Raw genomic sequence first — 18260 nt, 5'->3', positions numbered from 1 at the left:
CGGCTCCATAACCAGGTTCACGGTGACTGAACAGGACGAGCTCTGATTCTACAGGAGATGGGATTCCAGGATCCTTTCAAGCAAGTTTTGGACCGACCTCACTGCATTTTTACTTCCCATCAAAACCGTGTTTGTAGCGAATAACCTGACACACAGTTCAAGGTGCATATACCCACACACAGTTCAAGGTGCATATACCCACACACAGTTCAAGGTGCATATACCCACACACAGTTCAAGGTGCATATGCCCACACACAGTTCAAGATGCATATGCCCACACACAGTTCAAGGTGCATATGCCCACACACAGTTCAAGGTGCATGCCCACACACAGTTCAAGGTGCATATGCCCACACACAGTTCAAGGTGCATATGCCCACACACAGTTCAAGGTGCATATGCCCACACACAGTTCAAGGTGCATATGCCCACACACAGTTCAAGGTGCATATGCCCACACACAGTTCAAGGTGCATGCCCACACTTGTAGAGCCCTGACATGTCTGTATGGATAGTGTGTGTGTCTGTGTGTGTAAACGGACTTACCTCCCGGGTGAAGAGGATGGCAGCATCGTGGTGCTCAGCGTGGCCATCGCCCAGCTGGTTCAGCTGGTGCTGCCACCTGCAGAAGTTCTTGAGGGTAGCCGCCGCGTTCTTGCTGACCTCGGGCCCCTTGGCCACCTCGGTGACGACCACGATGTTGACCACGGCCAGGCGGACCGGGTTCTCGATGCTGGCGTGGCCGAACAGCTTGGAGGCGATGGAGGCCAGGGTCAGCAGGTAGTGTCGGATGTTGCGCCCGTACTTCTGGGACATGGACTGGTCCGCCACCAGCAGCAGCTCGACGTGCCGGGCTCGGGAGACGGAGCGCCTGGAGCGTCCGGCCGCTTGCCCGGGGACAGCCTGGGGGTGCTTGGCGTGCCCGGCACCCACCCCATCCCCATCCCCATCGCCTCCTTGGCTCTCCTTCAGCCCCAGGGCAGGGGTCTCGCAGCGGCTGGGCTGAGACAAGGTCTGGAAGCTGAAGCGGTCCCTGGTGAAGACGTGCAGGACTTTGGCAGCGGTGTCCCCGAACAGCGGCTGCACCCCGGCTCCGGCCACGGCTCCGGCCACGGCCAGGGGGCTGACGGTGTAACGGGAGCGGCCCACGGCGAAGAAGCCACGCAGACCCCCGCACAGGTCGAAGACGGCCAGGGACTCGGGCCTGGAGTCCACCGTCCCCCGGTGGTAACAGGGGCTGCCCGGCGCCCGGGCGCTGGACCCGGAGGGGTTGGCCGCCTCGTCCCTCTCCAGATCGAGCAGGAACCTCCGGCCGTCCGCGTACAGGATGTAACCGACCTTGCCGTCCCCGGAGTAAATGCGATCCACGTTGTGCACCAGCCCGCTCCTCCTGCGCCCTGCCCGCCGCGGGGGGAAGAGCTGCCGGTGCTCAGGTTGCCGGTTCAGGGAGCCCTGCACCGGCTCAGGTAAGGGAGGCTGTTCGGCTGCAAGGCACAGCAGCAGCGTCTGGTACAGAGTCCAGACAGCCAGCAAAACAAACAGCACCATGTTGACAATAACTATATCTATATATAATATATTAAACAAAAAACCCACAGGTTCTAAAATAATGATTTCAAAAACAACATGCAGAGAGAAAAACAAAAATTAACCAAACGCAGTTGAATGCAGCTGATGTAAAAACCCTCCCAAACTTTTCTAATGCATTATCCCGCAACAGCCAATGCCTCCAAATATTTTATTTTTCAGAGCAAAGTTCTTTTTGCACAAGTGTCACTGTTACCAGAAGAGATCTAAGATGCGAGGCGGTGGTAACAATGAATTTATAGCGAATTCTCAGATTGGGACCGGCTACAACAGATCGTCACCACTGCGTCTTGTACGGATTTGCGACCGCCCCCTTCCACCCACCCCCGGCAATATCCTGGTGGAAACACTGTCCGGATACCGTCACTAATGTATTTCGTCAAAATATTGTTGTGAAACAAATACTTAACTGCGCCCGTGGTCCATCCCTGCTCAAACTTGGCCGCACAAAAGGATTCGACCTCACATTGATCATCATGAGTTGATCGCGAAACCCAGGTTCCCGGGATCTTTTCCAAGACAGGACTCATTATTTATCTGCCTCGCAGCGTCTAAAGGGGACAAGCCCGTGGGGAATAAGATGCTCGGGGTCACGGTTTTCACATCAGCTTGCTCACGCCGCTTCTCCGCCATCGTTACGCAAGCGTTTAGCCACTAAAGTGGAGCAGGTCAAAAGGCTAAAGGAACTCCATTAGCTGACTGCAAAACTGTACTCAGTGTAATTTCAGCGCTCAATGTATCCAGGGGCACAGTCATGGTGTGGGACTGACATCCAAGCTAGCCAGCTCTCTGCCTTGCCTCTCCACCCTCTCTCCCCGCCCCCCCCACCCCACTTTCCCTTCTGTGCTTGAGTTAGTTGGGTCTCCAACTGGCTTTGGACTGAGGCAACATAGGGTGACCCCCCCGCATTCCGAGTGATCCCGGGTGGAAAGATATTGAATGGGGGCAGCCAGGATCGGGCTGGGCTGCGATGCATCCCCCCCACATGGCTGATAATCCTGCCGACCTTCTTAAACATGAAGGTTGACCATTTGGAACCCAAGCCCTGAGAGTGCTTGTGGAGTCATTCTCCAGCATAAGTGAGGTACTTCAGGAGAGGAGGGGAGATCCTGGAATGCCAACCATTGGAGAGGTTTCAGCAGATGCCTTAGATTGCTCTTGGTCTGTTTTCCCTACCATCTCCTTTCCCTCTCATTGCCTCTTCTGCTCACTCCTCGCCGCCTCGGGAAAGCATCTGCGACCAGTGATCTGTGACCACATCTTTAATTTACAGTCTCTAAAACTATATGATTTCTGGATGAGAGTTTAGGAGATGTGCAAACACTACTTCACCTTTAAAAAAAGAAATGTAAACAATGTTCACGTTACTAGTTATTTCTTGGTCATGGAAAACACTTGCTGCATCTTACCTTGTGTGGTGCGGCAGGGCTTTATATATGTAAATATGAAGCAAGTGCAGGCTCCATGTTAACTGGCATTTACATGGTTACAGTATCTAAATAGCGGACAAAGTTTTAAAGTGGCCGTCACTTCTATAACAAGCTCTGCATTTATACAGGGAGGGTTTCATATATCTATTAAAAGTGATATTTGTTTTGTAAACGCCGAATCAATACCTGCGCAAAGTTGCAATGTGCAAATTTCAGCCTTACAATAATCCCGTGCAGTTGAACATATCGTATGAAATTATTCGCGTCAATTCCACCTCCCCATGCTCCCAGTAGGGTGCAGTGTCACAGACTGTATGTGAGGTTAAATGTCTATGGGCTAATATCGCACAGTGTAATCTCTTAGGCTCACGAGGCAGAGATCAAACAAGTGAACATGTTTACTGTTCTCAGTTATCAATGCTATCAACCTCTATCTATCTATTCACGTATCTATGCCTCCCTGTCCCTTTATGCATCTCTCCATCTATCTATCCATATCTATCGATACATCCACCTATCCTAATCTGTCTACCTATGTGTGTATGCATTCGTGTGCATGGAAATAAGCACACACCACTTACAAACATTTCTATGTACCGATTACGAAACACAATAGTTGGATTTTGAGAAAAGACCCGAATACAGTTCGCGGATCAGAATTTGAACTAAACTCCTCAGAGGCAGAAAGTAGCTAAGCATATTCTGAAGTAAAGTGAAATCATTGGATAGGGGAGTGGGGGTGGGGGGTCTTCCTTGAACATTTTTTTCTCTCCTCCAGGTGGGAGTATCTCTTTAAGAGTGCGCGTATAACTCTGACTTTAAAATGTTCAGTGAAACGAAATGAAGTGTAGTAACGCCTTTGGCTGGTGCTGTGTTTTTTTGTGCGGTAATGTGCCTGGGGTCTGGCAGTGGATGCTCGCGGGAGTTTGAAAGATTCGTGCTGTCAGTATCTCTGCGCTAGATTAATAATAAACATGGAGCAAACCTACCCCAGCGATCGGAGTGTATTTAAGAGCGCCAGTAACTCCCACCTGGAACAGTAGCGAGAGGGAAGCCCAGCAATAAAGATGTTGCTGCCCCGAAAACATGAAACACAAGCTTCCCCTCTCATCCGGCCAATTCCACTCAAAGCTGAAGACATAAACTAAGGCAGTGGCTTTAATTCAAAATCTCCCCTTTGTAGCTTTCCTTTTAAGTGATCTACCAATAAAACGGAGGTCTTGTGGCGCACCCTCAATCTCGGGAGAAGGTCCGGGTTCCTTTTATTCTTTAATGGGATGTGGGCATCGCAGGTAAGGCCAGCATTTTTTTGCCCATCCCGAATTGTCCTTGAGCTGACCTTGCTAGACCATTTCAGAGGGCAGATGAGAGCCAACCACATTGCTGTGGGTCTGGAGTCATACGTTGGCCAGCAGATTTCCTTCCCGAAAGTGCATTAGCAAACAAGATGGGTTTTTATGACGATCGATAATAGTTTTCAAGGTCATCATTACTGAGGCTCGCTTTCAATTCCAGATTTATTATTTGAATTCGAATTCCACCAGCTGCCGTGGTGGGGTTTGAGCCCGTGACCCAGGGCAGTCCCCTGGGCTGCTGGATTACGAGTCCACTTCAGGGCTTGTTGGCCATGGAAGGTGCGTTCATATTGCAGCCAAACAGATTGATTGTCAACCTTCCAATATGCGCCATGGCAGGCGGTAAGAGCGGGAGAGTTTCCTGGTCAGCCATATACTGCAGAAGGCAATGGCAAACCACTGTAGTACTTTGCCCAGCATAATCATGGACGAACCCAATGGAAGTCCATGGTTGCCAATGCCCTCTTAGGGCATGGTACCCGGAGGAGGATTAGTAAAACAATGCCCTTATCTTCCATTCAGATCATTGTATGTTTCCGGGGAGGTGGTGGCGTAGTGGTATTGTCACTGGGCTAGTACACCAGATACCCAGGGTAATTCTCTGGGGACCTGGGATTGAATCCCACCATGGCAGATGGTGAAATTTGAATTCGATTAAAAAAAAAATCTGGAATTAAAAATCTAATGATGGCCACTGTTGATTGATGTAAAAGCCCATCTGGTTCACTGATGTCCTTTAGGGAAGGAAACCTGCTGTCCTTACCTGGTCTGGCCTACATGTGACTCCAGACCCACAGCATTGTGGTTGACTCTTAGTTGCTTTCTGAAATGGCCTAGCAAGCCACTCAGTTCTCAAGGGCAATTAGGGATGGGCAATAAATGCTGGCCCAGCCAGTGACACCTACATCCCATAAGTGAATAAAAAAAACTGACATTACTGGAAACTTGCTTTTTCTTTCATAAGAAACTTTACTATAATGAAAGGAAAGAAAAACTTGCATTTATGTAGCACCTTTACAACCTCAGGAAGTTCCAAAAAACTTTACTGTCAGTGAAGTACTTTTGAAAGGTAGCTTGTTTTAACATAGAAAACATCACAACCAATCTGTGCACAGCAAGCTCCCACAAGCCCAATGTGATAATGACTGATTTTCTAATTGCTTGTTGAGGGATAAATTAGCCTGGACAGGGATTGGAGGGTGGGGGTGGAAGACATCCCCTGCTCTTCTTCAAAATAGTGTCTTGGGATCTTTTACATCCACTTGAAATGACAGCAGGGCCTTAGTTTAATGTCTCAACTGAAAGATGATACTTCCAACAATACCACTTACCCCCTCAGTACTGCACTGAAATGTCAACCGGAATTACATGTCCAAGCCTCTGGAGTGATTGATTTATAAATAGAATATCTGAAGCAGGTGCCATGGTTTGGAAAGTGGCAAATGTGACACCCTTATTCACGAACGGGTGTAGAGACAGTTCTAGCAACTACAGGCCTGTCATTTTAACATTAGTGATGGATAAGGTTGTAAAAACAATAATCAGGGAAAAAAATTCAACAGCCACTTGGACAGGTTTGATTTAATTAAGGATAGCCAGCATAGATTTGTAAACGACAGATTTTGCTTGACTACTCTAATTGATTTTTTTGATCAAGTAACAGAGGAAGTACATGGTGAGAATACAATGGATGTTGTCTATTGTGGATTTTAAGAAAGCATTTGACAAATTCCACATAAAAGGCTGGTTAACAAAATTGATGCTCATTGAATCAGAGGATCAATGTCAGCTTGGATAAAAAAAATGGCTAAAGGGTAGAAAGCAGAGTCATGGTAAATACCCATTTTTCAGACTGGAGGATGGTCGACCCAAGGGTGGGTGTTAGGGCTGCTGCTTTTTTGACAAATATAAATGACTCGGATATTGGCACACAGAGTAAAATTTCAACATTTGCTGATGATGGAGAAATTAGGAGAAGTGGAAAACAATGAAAGTGATACCAATTGACTGCAACAGGACTCAGACAGGCCAGCAGAATGGGCAGATAATGGCAGTTAGAACTTCATACAGAGAAGTGTGAGGTGGTGTATTTTGGCAGAAGGGATAGAGAGATGCAGTATGGACTTTATTGCACAGTTCCAAAGAGTGTGCAGGGACATAGGGACCTGGGGGTTTATGTGTATCAATCATTGTCGGTGGCTGAAGAGAGAGAGAGTAGTTAACAAAGCCCATGGGATCTTGAGCTTCATTACAGAGGTATTAAGTACAAAAGCAGTGAATTTATGCTGAACCTTTATAAAGCTCTGGTTAGACCACAACTAGAGTATTGTGTCCAGTTCTGGTGTTAGCCTGGAGCTGTCAGCTCATTTATTCATGCTATATACCTAAAGGCAGTCTGGTAACTTTCTAAACATTACATCATCCACCCAGTTGGAGTTATACTTCAGTTGGCATGAGATGACAAGTTGATAGCTGACCTCCCACCCCAGACCCAAAACTTGAACTGAAGCAAGTTTGCCACCAGTTGTATTTCAGATATTTCATGTTGTGCAAAACTGTTTCACCGTGGCTTCTGGAAACAGAAGAGCTGGAAATGGACAGCAGGTCAGTCAGAATCAGTAAAATGACAGGTTATAATGTTATGGGGTGCACTCTTTACCAGGCTAAAAGAAAGGAGGAAAAGCTTGCATTTCTCTCACGCCTTTCACAACCACAGGATGTCCCAAAGCAATTTATAACCACTTTCCAAGTGTAATGTTGGAAATGAGACAGCCAATTTGCACACAGCAAGCTTCCACAAACAGCAATATGACAATGACCAGGTAATCTGTCTTAGTGATGTTGGTGGAGGGCTAAATGTTGGCCAGGATACTGTTCTTCCAAAAAATTGTACCATAGAATCTTTTATGTCCAGCTGAGAGGGAAAATGGGATATTGATTTAATGCCTCATCTGAAAGATGATACCTCCAATAAATAGGATAAATAGAGAAAATGGGGAAAGAGGAGAGAACCCATCTGGAAGGAGTTAATGTGTTGGATCACTTGCACAGTAAAGCTGTAGATGGGTATGAAAGCAAAGCAAAATCTATAAGCAAAACACAGTGGGCCAATCAATCATGAGGAGAGGAAAGCAAAAAGTCCACAGCCTGGGCTCAGACCCTCAGCAGCATTTCACACTGGCCCCAGAGTCTCTGAATAAGGGGTTGCTCATTTAAGACAGAGAGAAGGAGAATTTTTTTCTGCCAGGGGGTTGTGAGTCCTTGGAACTCTCTTCTTCAAACGGCAGTGGAATTGGGGTCTTTAAATATTTTTAAATCAGCGCTAGGTAGATTTTTGATGAACAAGGGGGTGAAAGGTTATTGGGGGTTGACGGGAGGCTACAATCAGATCAGCCATGATCTTATTGAATGGTGGAGTGGGCTTGAAGGGCTGAGTGGCCTACTCCTGCTCCTAATTCCTATGTTCCTATGTTCGTATGCTGACTATACCCTTTTTCCTTCAGAGCCCCCCTCACATCATGTGCATCCATTGTTCATGGAAGAAAGTGGATGATGTAGCAAAGGTCTGAAAAGACTGAAGTCCTGATGGCTGAAGAAAGAATGAAACCTATTAAACTTTATTGAAAGGGGTTAGAATCATAAAATCATAGAGCATAGAAGGAAGTGATTCAGCCCATCATGATTGGGATGCTTTAAATTAAGTTAATTTGTTAACTATTTAAATTAAGTTGTTAGATCAGAACAATTTGCTGCGTAAGACAAATTCAATTCATCTCCCCTCTGGTTCTTTTGCTGATTTTCTTAAATTTGACTCCTCTGGTCACCAACTCTCCTGATAGTGGAAATGGTTTCTCCTTATTTGCTCTTATCAAAATCTATCATAGTTTTGAACACCATCATCAAATGTCTTCTTTATCTTCTCTGTTCTAAGGATAACAACCACAGTTCTGCGACTTGGTCACCTATCTATGTTTGGTCTTCCTGATATAGAGAAGGCTGTGAGCAGTTCTCCTTCTTTCTTCTCCCGTGTGGCTTTAGGGGTAGAAGCTGTTGTCAAAGCTTTAATGTCAAGTTGTCTAACTAGCCCAATGCCCTGCTGGAGAGCAATTGTAACTCCAGGATATTGCCCTCAAACTTGAGTCGGGGCCAAAATGTCATTATGTGCCCCGAGGTTTAGTCAGAGTTTCCGTGGTCACAGCTGGGTGAGGTTTTGAGATGATGCTTGCACATCAGGTTGCACATCACATTGGCCATGTCCTATTTTCTATTCTATTGAGGGTTGTCCACATGCTCCTGGGGAGGTTGAAGCCTGTTGTTGAGATGTTGGATCAGACACAATGTGTTTATTTGGAATGGTGTTTTCTGCCCAAGCTTTTCTCCAGGTTTCATCAGTGTTATGGAGTTGGAGCCATTAGATTCTTGTCCAGAGGATGTTTCGTAGAGCTATGTGGAGAGTTGGGGGGGTCTCTGTGGATGGGAAGTTGCTTCTGACACCAGTTATTTCTCTGTATCCTATCAAATGGAGGGAGGGGTGATGTGAGTGAATTCAGTATACTAGGTTAGAGGAGGAAACTGGAGTCACTGTCTCACATGGAAACAATTTTTGAGGCTTTCGATTTTGATATAAGAGGAGGCAAATGGGCAGATATTGCATTACCTTTAGTTGCATGGAGAAGGAACACAAAATATGTGCCATAAGTGCTGTGTAATACCTTACTTACTCACATAAAGTGCACCTCTGTATTATGTAGTACCTCAATTCTTTAGACTCTTCAGGGAAATAAATAATTTTTAATGTATTGTGTATATTGCCTGTATAAATAGGAAGTGGTAGTATAGTGGTTATGTTCCTGAACGAGTAACCCAGAGGGTTGGACTAATGTTCCAGAGACATGAGTTCAAAAATGAACATAAGAACAAGGAACAGGAGTAGGCCATTCGGCCCTTTGTGCCTGCTCTGCCATTTAATAAAATCATGGCTGATCTGATAGTAACCTCAAATCTTCATCCTGCCTACCCCCGATAATCTATCACCCCCTTGCTTACCAAGAACCTATCCACCCCTGACCTAAAAAAATTCAAAGACTCTGCTTCCACCGTCTTTTCAGGAGGAGAGTTCCAAAGACTCATGACTCTCATCTCCATTTTAAATGGGCAACCCCTTATTTTTAAACAGTGACCCCTAGTCCTAGATCATCCCACAAGAAGAAACATGCTGTCCACATCCACCCTGGCCAATACCCTCAGGATCTTATATGTTTCAATCAAGTCATCTCTCACTCTTCTAAACCCCACCAGAAAAAAAAGCCTAGCCTGTCCAACTTTTCCTCATAAGACAACCTGCCCATTCCTGTTATTAGTCTAGTAAACCTTCTCTGAACTGCTTCCAATACATTTACATCCTTCCTTAAATAAGGTGACTGATACTTTACACAGTGCCCCAGTTGTGGTCTCATTAGTGCTGTGTATAACTGAATCATAACCTCCCTACTTTTGTATTCATAATCATTTGTATTCATCCCCTCATAATAAACGATAACACCCTATTAGATTTCCTAATTGCTTGCTGTACTTGCACTCTAGCCTTTTGTAGTTCATGTACTAAGACACCCAGATCCATCCCAGAGCTCTGCAATCTCTCACCATTTAGATATTATGCCTCTCTTTTATTCTTCCTGCCAAAATGGACAATTTCATATTTTTTCACATTATACTCCATTTGCCAGACCTTTGCCCACTCACTACATCTTTTTGTAGCCTCCTTATGTCCTCTTCACAAATTACTTTCCTACCTATCTTTGTGTCATCAGCAAATTTGGAAACCATCCCAACCATCCCTTCATCCAAGTCAAATCTCACCATCATGGCAGCTGGGGAATTTAAATTCAGTAACTAAATAAATCTGGAATAAAAAGATAGTATCATTAATGGTGACCATGTAACTACCACACTGTTGTAAAAACCCATCTTGTTCACCAATGTCCTTTAGGGAATGAAATGTGCAGTTGTTACCTGGTCTGGGATAGGTGTAAGCAGCGTAATTGACTCTTAATTGCTCCCTGAAATGGTCTAAAAAGCCACTCAGTTGTCAAGAAGATGGCTCACAATGACCTCCTTAAGGGCAATTAGAGATGGGAATAAATGCTGGCCTTACCAGTGATGCCCACATCTTGTGAATAAATAAAAAAGTCACAATGTAAAATATTTCTCTTCATATTAAAAATAAATGGTCTATACTTTTGTAAATATGGTAGGCATTTTGATATTTTAAATGTCAGTAACTTGAATAAATCTTTTCCTTTAAAAGTTGTTTTGAAAGATATTGTTCCATAATGTTACAGAACATAAATTGTGTTGAATAATTTCTGTAAAATTGGGGTACTTAGCAGTTGGAAAGGTAAACAAAAAAGATATTTGCTTTTTATTATTGGGCTCATGAAACATTTTATAGCTTTTAATTTTAATTATATTAAAAAACGCATTACAAGATAACTTCATTTCTGGCACTGGGGCAAAAACAATACGGTGCAGTAAGTAAAATAAAAATAAGCAGAGTCATGTGTGACCAAATGATAACTGTCTGAACAATTATTACAATCATACACATCCAAAGGCAAATAAACACGCAAGTACAGTGAGTGGACAAAAATATTCACAGCTTCCCTAATGGCTTCGTAAGTAAGTGTATTGTAGTTCTGGATTATATCGACCTAAAACTTCCAGTCAAAAGCTCCAATTTAGTGGTATAAAAGTAATAATGTGAAAAACCTCTAATGGTGGGGGGGGGCAGGGTGGGGAGTGATGGAGAAGGAATGCACCCAACACAAAATTAACATTTCCATAGCTTGGGCAAAGTAATTCTCCATCGAATCCTCATTTGAACTCCATGTTAAAGATTGACTTGAATTTTATGCCAAAACTGGATTTGAATTTCAGACCTGATTTGAGTTTTGTTCCGCAAGCCTATCTGCATTTCTCACCCAAACTTGACTTGACTTTCTTATTGTTTGAGTTTCCTGATTTAGGTTTCACGCTCGACCAAGCAGCTGTCAAAGTGATCAAAATAATTTGTTGGATCTCGGCAAAGAATGGTTAGTACGATTTAAATTAACTGTCTGAACATCGATCCACATAAAATGCAAGGCTTCCTAAAGTGCTAGACCGAAATAGGGCAAGGCCCATCTGGTTTGCCTTCTATGTTCTGGTACTTGCATGATACAGTGATAATGGAGTTGCAATCAATCTCTATCAATTGCTATACAACGGGTCCAGGACTAAGGTGAGGAAGACCTAACTGGTGGAGACCTTCAGGCACTATAGGTCCTAAATGACCTGTTCCTCCCAAACATGCTGCACTTACCAACAACAATGACTTGCATTTATATAGCATCTTTCATGTAGTAAAATGTCCGAAAGTGCCACGCAGGAGTGATGTCAAAGAAACTTCGGCACTGGGCCCCATAAGGAAATATTAGGTCAGGGTGATCAAAAACTTGGTCAAAATGGTCAGGCTGGATTTTACAGCTGACAACCAACTTTTCAGCTCGAGTTGGGGTAGGTGGGGGTGGGTGGGGGTGTTGGTTGGGGAATACAGCACCCGTAAAATCCAGCCCGCAGACCTTAAGTATTGTCTTAGAAAATGAGAGGGAGGTAGAGATGCAGAGAGGGAACTCTAGAGCTTAGGGCAGCAGCAGCTGAAGGTACAGCCACGAATGGTGGAGCAATGAAAGTTGGGGATGCACAAGAGGCCAGGATGAGAAGAGCTCAGGCTTCACAGGATTATAGCACGTCGTGTCTCAAATTACTCAGCTACTGGATCCTAAAATATTATTTTGTGAAAGAAATCTATCCAATTTTGCATTTGAATGAATCAATGTGCGATTTGATATCCTGCTTCTCTTTTCAAGACTTTGCAAGGTTTTAGAGCTAGAAGATGAGTTTAGGAATTGCAAACCCTGGTTTGTGAAAGGGATGGCTTGACTTGAATCACGGGAGCCAAGAGAACAGTTATCAGATATCGGAGGATTGCCTGTTCTTCCACAAAAGAATACCACCTTCACTAAATTTCCCTCTTCATCCTTACTTAAGCCATACACCTGCCAAAGCTTTCATCCATATCTTTGTTACTTCCTGGTTTGACTGCTTCAATGCTTTGCTGGGCATCCTTCCAGTGTCCAAGCAAGGGAACATTCAGCTCTTCCAAATCTTAATTGCACCTATTCTATCCGACACCAACTCTATTGGGTCCCTTTAATGTCCATATTCTAATTTTCAAAATCCCCTCATGGGCTTGTTCCCCCTTACCTATGCAGTCTCATCTGGCTCGATGTTCAACTTGGTACACTTGGAGAGGTTTATTCCTCCTGGCTTCAAACCCTCTGAGAACAATCTGCCTCATAACCATAACTACAACAAAAAACTCACTTTCCAAATTTTGGGGGGATAGTCTCTTTGTTAAGTGTTTGTGACATCATAAACATGATATAAATTTTCTCAGCTGATTATTGTCAAGCGGCCGTGAACTCATGAATGCATTCAAAAATTATACGCTTTTGGTTTCAAAAATAATGGCAAAAATAACATTCCTGCCGAGTTTATGATGTTGCTAACACATAGTGAACAGGGAAAGTTTTCTGTGTGCCAGCTATGGTGGATATAGTTTTAACACTTGGCTTGCTTTTTCCTGAATGTATTCCAATATGCCCATTCACATTTTTATTTCCATTTTCTCTTCCTTTATGCTTAAAATGCAGAATCCAAAGTATTAATTTATTGTCTCAATAATGTTACCATTGTTAAAATACCAATTGTAACCGCAGTGCAAGTGTTTATTGCATCTTGCGCTGTAAGTTGCATATCATTATTTATTCTGATTCTTGTCACCATTTTGCATTTGATATTTTGAATACATGATACCATATGTTAAAGGGTCAATCTTAGTGCATCTAAATGTATTCATTTGTAATATTGTGAAATGTTAACAGATTATTTACTCATCTGGACTTGTGGTTTGTTCGTTACTGAACCGTGATGTGGTTTTCAAAATGGGTTTGAACGTAGAGTTCAATGTTCTCACATATACTTGCTCCACCTCAGTTCAGCTCCCCGTAATGTTGTGTGCAGGTAGGGGCCGAAATTCCCATGTTTGATTCCTGCTCTGGATTGAGTTCGTGAATCTCAGATGGGGCAACATTTATGGGCACCGCAAATAAAACAGAAAAAAAAACACGTTGAAAATACCTACAGTGTGGATTAGTTAGCATCAGGGATAAAGGCAACAAACAGAGAATTATACCATCTGTTCAGCACAACGACAGGATCTTTGGCCCAAATGATCCATGGTAATGTTTATGCTCCACACAAGCCTCCTCCCACCCCTCTTCATCTAACTATATCAGCAGAACCTTCTATTTCTTTCTCCCTCATGTGTTTATCTAGCTTCCCATTAAAAGCATCTATGTTATTTGTCTTAACTACACCTTGTGATAGGACATAGGAACATCGGAGCAGGAGTAGGCTATTCAGCCCGTCAAGCCTGCTCGGCCATTCAGTATGATCATGGCTGATCATCCACTTCAATGCCTTTTTCCCCACACTATCCACAGATTCCTTTATGTCATTGGTATTTAGAAATCTGTCAATCTCTGCTTTAAACATACTCAATGACTAAGCTTCCTAGTCCTAAGTGGCTTCCCCATTACTGTATTTTGAAATAGTGTCCCCTGGTTCTAGACTCCCCAACCAGAGGAAACATCTCACCTGCATCTATCCCATCTATCCCTTTAAGTATTATGTAAGCTTCAATGGGATCACCTCTCATTCTTTGAAACTCCAGGGAATACAGGCCCAGTTTCCTCAATCTCTCTTCATAGGACAGTCCTGCCATCCCGGCAACAAGTCTGGTGAACCTTCACTGCACTTCCTCTATGGCAATAATATCCTTTCTGAGGTAAGGGAACCAAAACTGCACACAGTACTCCAGATGCGGTTGAACCAAGCTTCTATATAATTGAAGCAAGATTTTGCTACACCTGTACTCAAATCCTCTTGCGATAAAGGCTAACATTCCATTAGCCTTCCCAATTGCCTGCTGCACCTGCATGTTAGCTTTCAGTGACTTATTGTTGAGGACACCCAGTTCCCTTTGTACATCTCCACTTTCTAATCTCTTACTATTTAAGAAATACTCTGCACATCTGTTCCTCCTAAAGTGGATAACCTCACATTTTTCCATGTTATATGCCATCTGCCATGTTCTTGCCCACTCACTAATCGGTCCAAATCCTCTTGAGGCGAGAGTGCCTGCCCTTGACATCAAGGTCGCATTTGACTGAGTGTGGCATCAAGGAGCCCTAGCAAAACTGGAGTCAATGGGAATCAGGGGGAAAACTTTTCGCTGGTTGGAGTCATACTTAGTACAAGGGAAGATGGTTGTGGTTGTTGGAGGTCAGTCATCTCAGCTCCAGGACATCATTGCAGGAGTTCCTCAGGGTAGTATCCTAGGGCCTATCTTCAGCTGCTTCACCCATGACCTCCCTTGCATCATAAGGTCAGAAGTAGGGATGTTTGCTGATGATTGTACAATGTTCAGCACCATTCGCGACTCCTCAGATACTGAAGCAATCCATGTCCAAATGCAGCAAGACTTGGACAATATCCAGGCTTGGGCTGACAAGTGGCAAGTAACATTTGCGTCACACAAGTGTCAGGCAATGACCACCTCCAACAAGAGAGAATCCAACTATCACCCCTTGAGGTTCAATGGCATCACCATCATTGAATCCCCCACTATCAACATTCTGGGGGTTACCATTGACCAGAAACTGAACTGGACTCGCCATATAAATACTGTGGCTACAACAGCAGGTCAGAAACTAAGAATAGTGCGAAAAGTAACCCACCTCCTGACTCCCCAGAGCCTGTCCACCACCTGCAAGGCACAAGTCAGGAGTGTGATGGAATATTCCCCACTTGCCTGGATGAGTGCAGATCCCACAACATTCAAGAAGCTTGACACCATCCAGGACAAAGCAGCCTGCCTTGATTGGCACCACATCCACAAACATTCATTCCCCCACAACCGCCGCAGAGTAGCAGCAGTGTGTACCATCTAGAAGATGCACTGCAGGAATTCACCAAGGCTCCTTCAACAGCACCTTCCAAACCCATGACCACTATCATCTAGAAGGACAAAGGCAGCAGATAGATGGGAACACCACCACGTGGAAGTTCCCCTCCAAACTACTCATCATCCTGACTTGGTAATATATCCCCGTTCCTTCACTGTCGCTGGGCCAATATCCTGGAACTCCCTTCCTAACAGCACTGTGGGTGTACCTACACCACATGGACTGCAGCGGTTCAAGAAGGCAGCTCACCATCACCTTCTCAAGGGCAATGAGGGATGGGCCCAGCCAGCAAAGCCCACATCCCATGAATGAGTAAAAAAAAAAAACACTTTGCAACTTCCTCACAACACACATTCCCACTTAGCTTTGTGTCATCTGCGAACTTGGAAATAATACATTTGGTCCCCACATCCAAATCATTGATATATATTGTGAACAGGTTGGGCCCAAATACTGATCCTTGTGGTACCCCATTAGTCACAACCTGCCAACGCGAGAATGACCCATTTATTCCTACTCTCTGTTTTCTGCCAATTAACTAAACTTTAATCCATGCCAGAATATTACCTCCTATCCCACGTGCTTTAATTTTGTTAACCGACCTCCTTTATCAAAAGGCTTCTGAAAATCCAAGTATACTACATCCCTTTGTCAATTCTGTTAGTAACATCCTCAAAAAACCCCAACGGGTTCATCAAACATGATTTGCCATTCATAAATCCAGGTTGACTATTCCCAATCAGATCATTATTATCCAAGTGCCTATTTATCACATCCTTTATAACAGATTCTAGGTAGTGAGTTCCACATTCTAATCACTCTCTGAGTAAAGAAGTTTCTCCTGAATTCCCGATTGGATTTATTTGTGACTATCTTATATTTACAGCCTTTGGTTCTGAGCTCCCACAAAGTGGAAACATCTCCTGAAAAAAGACCCTTCATAAGTTTAAAGACCTTTAACAGGTTACCCCTGATCTTTCCCTTTTCTTAGAAACGAGTCACAGGCTGTCATCTTTGAGGTTTTGAGTGCAACCCATCATCAGAATGGAAAATCAAAAAAGAAGCAAGAACCTCAGTAAAGTTAGAGAAACAAAAGAATGGCATGAGGGTGGGGTGGGGCAGACCCTTTAACAGTGCACAGTGCTGGTGGGAGGGAGAAGGTCTGTCCCCCTGGTGTTGACTTGTGTTTTTACTGACTTACTGGGCGCACAGATGGGCACATGGGACTGAACAATACGCTCTGAAAATGGGACAGCTCTGCAACCACGGCGACGTCATATCCGGTGCGGTGACATTGGATCGTGTTCCTGACATCATCATGTTGCAAAGCAATACTATGGTTGGTGGGCGGCTGCAGGAATTGGGATTCCGCCCACTGCATTCAAACAGTGATTAATGGGAACTTGAGCTCATCCGCAGTCCAATTGACTGCAATAATATGTACTGAATGCAATAATATGCATGTCAGGACAGGTTTAAAAGTCGCAGTTGCGTTCAGTGTTTGACTTCAGCAGTCCAGTCGGCTGTGAATTGTGTGTGTAGTTATTCTTGGAAGGTGTGTGTTTAGTGTCATCTATTGGTTTTTCAATCCTGAAAGTTGAGTGCAGACTTGTGTTCCTGGTTCCTCATTTGCCCTGCTGCCTTTGTTCTGTGATCAACATGGGGATAGTGGTCTGCTGCTCATCCTCCGCCATGGTTGTGCTCCCCTGCCCCCTGAGAGGGACCAGGAGCTGGTGAGTGTCCAGACTCCCAGTCCCCCTGCCACCCTGACTCTGGGCCCTTGAGCTCAGAGCCAGGGCGATGGAGTGCAGGTCAGTGTGCATACCCACAATGCTTCTGCACTCTGCTGGGTTTGCCCCTCCAATGCAGTTGCCAGTCTGTCCATGAATGAAGCTTGGCACTCTGAAGAGTGGATGACAGCAGTGCACATGGCCTGGATGCACAATTCTAGAGTCCTTGCCAGAACACGCAACCCCTCTGGTCTTTTCATCAAATCTCCATGCACCTCGTGTTTGGCATACAGTACCTGGCGCCTTATGGACAACACCAGCGGCTCATTATCTGACTTGGACTCAGTCTCTGGATCACCTCAAACGCTCCCCTGACTCCACCACACTCTCCAGCAGCTGCACATGCGATTGTCAAGTGCCCTCACCAGATTGTGCCTCCCTTTGTTCCGACTCTTGAAACCCTGCCGAGGTGCCAGTATCTGCGCTGGTGCTTGGTGTACAGAGAGGATGTGATGCTGCAGCCTCCGAGGCTGCCTCTTCCTCCTCGGAGGCTTGTGTCGGTCCCTCAGGGCTTGCGGTAGCAGCAGTCGATGGTTCACCTGCGCAGGAGACAGAAATAAAAGGGAGGGTTTCGGCCATTCTCTATCTTTGTGGTGTTCAACTACGGTGGTACTAAATGCAGAATGAGACATCACTATTTGTTAAAACTTAACTTCTACAATGCTGACACTGTTTCCTCCCAATCCATGGGAGCCTTTGAATGCAGAAACTATCAATGGGCCATTCATAACAGCATACCAGGCATCATGCGCTCTCCCCATAGCTCTCTTAACATCACTCTGTATTCACTGTAGATAATGCCCCTTCCAATCTCACCACCCCAAGGCCTTCCTCCAATCTTGCCTCTGCCAATTGGGCAGCTCCAGCCATTCGCTGTGAGTTCCTGGACCTCCTCCTCCAGTGGTGTGAGGGTGGCCAGGCTGGCAACAGTTCTGCTCCTCTCCCTGGCATAGTGAGCCTTCTCCTG

At 44.8% G+C, this 18260-nt stretch overlaps 1 protein-coding gene across 1 annotated transcript in view; it reads right to left on the bottom strand.

Moving 5' to 3' along the window:
• adamts5 (ADAM metallopeptidase with thrombospondin type 1 motif, 5 (aggrecanase-2)) overlaps window positions 1-1570 on the bottom strand; it is a 35118-nt gene extending 33548 nt beyond the window's left edge. The window contains exon 1 of the mRNA XM_078560351.1: window positions 549-1570. Coding sequence (XP_078416477.1) covers window positions 549-1550 — 1002 coding nt within the window. The 5' untranslated portion in view covers window positions 1551-1570. The remainder of the gene's footprint in view (window positions 1-548) is intronic.
• Between the last annotated feature and the right edge of the window lie 16690 nt (window positions 1571-18260).

This window comes from Cetorhinus maximus, chromosome 16 (assembly GCF_964194155.1).
Source record: "Cetorhinus maximus chromosome 16, sCetMax3.hap1.1, whole genome shotgun sequence".
In the NCBI taxonomy this organism is placed as follows: Eukaryota; Metazoa; Chordata; class Chondrichthyes; order Lamniformes; family Cetorhinidae; genus Cetorhinus; species Cetorhinus maximus.
Note: the sequence above shows the minus strand (reverse complement) of the source record. Positions and strands in the feature narration are given on the sequence as shown.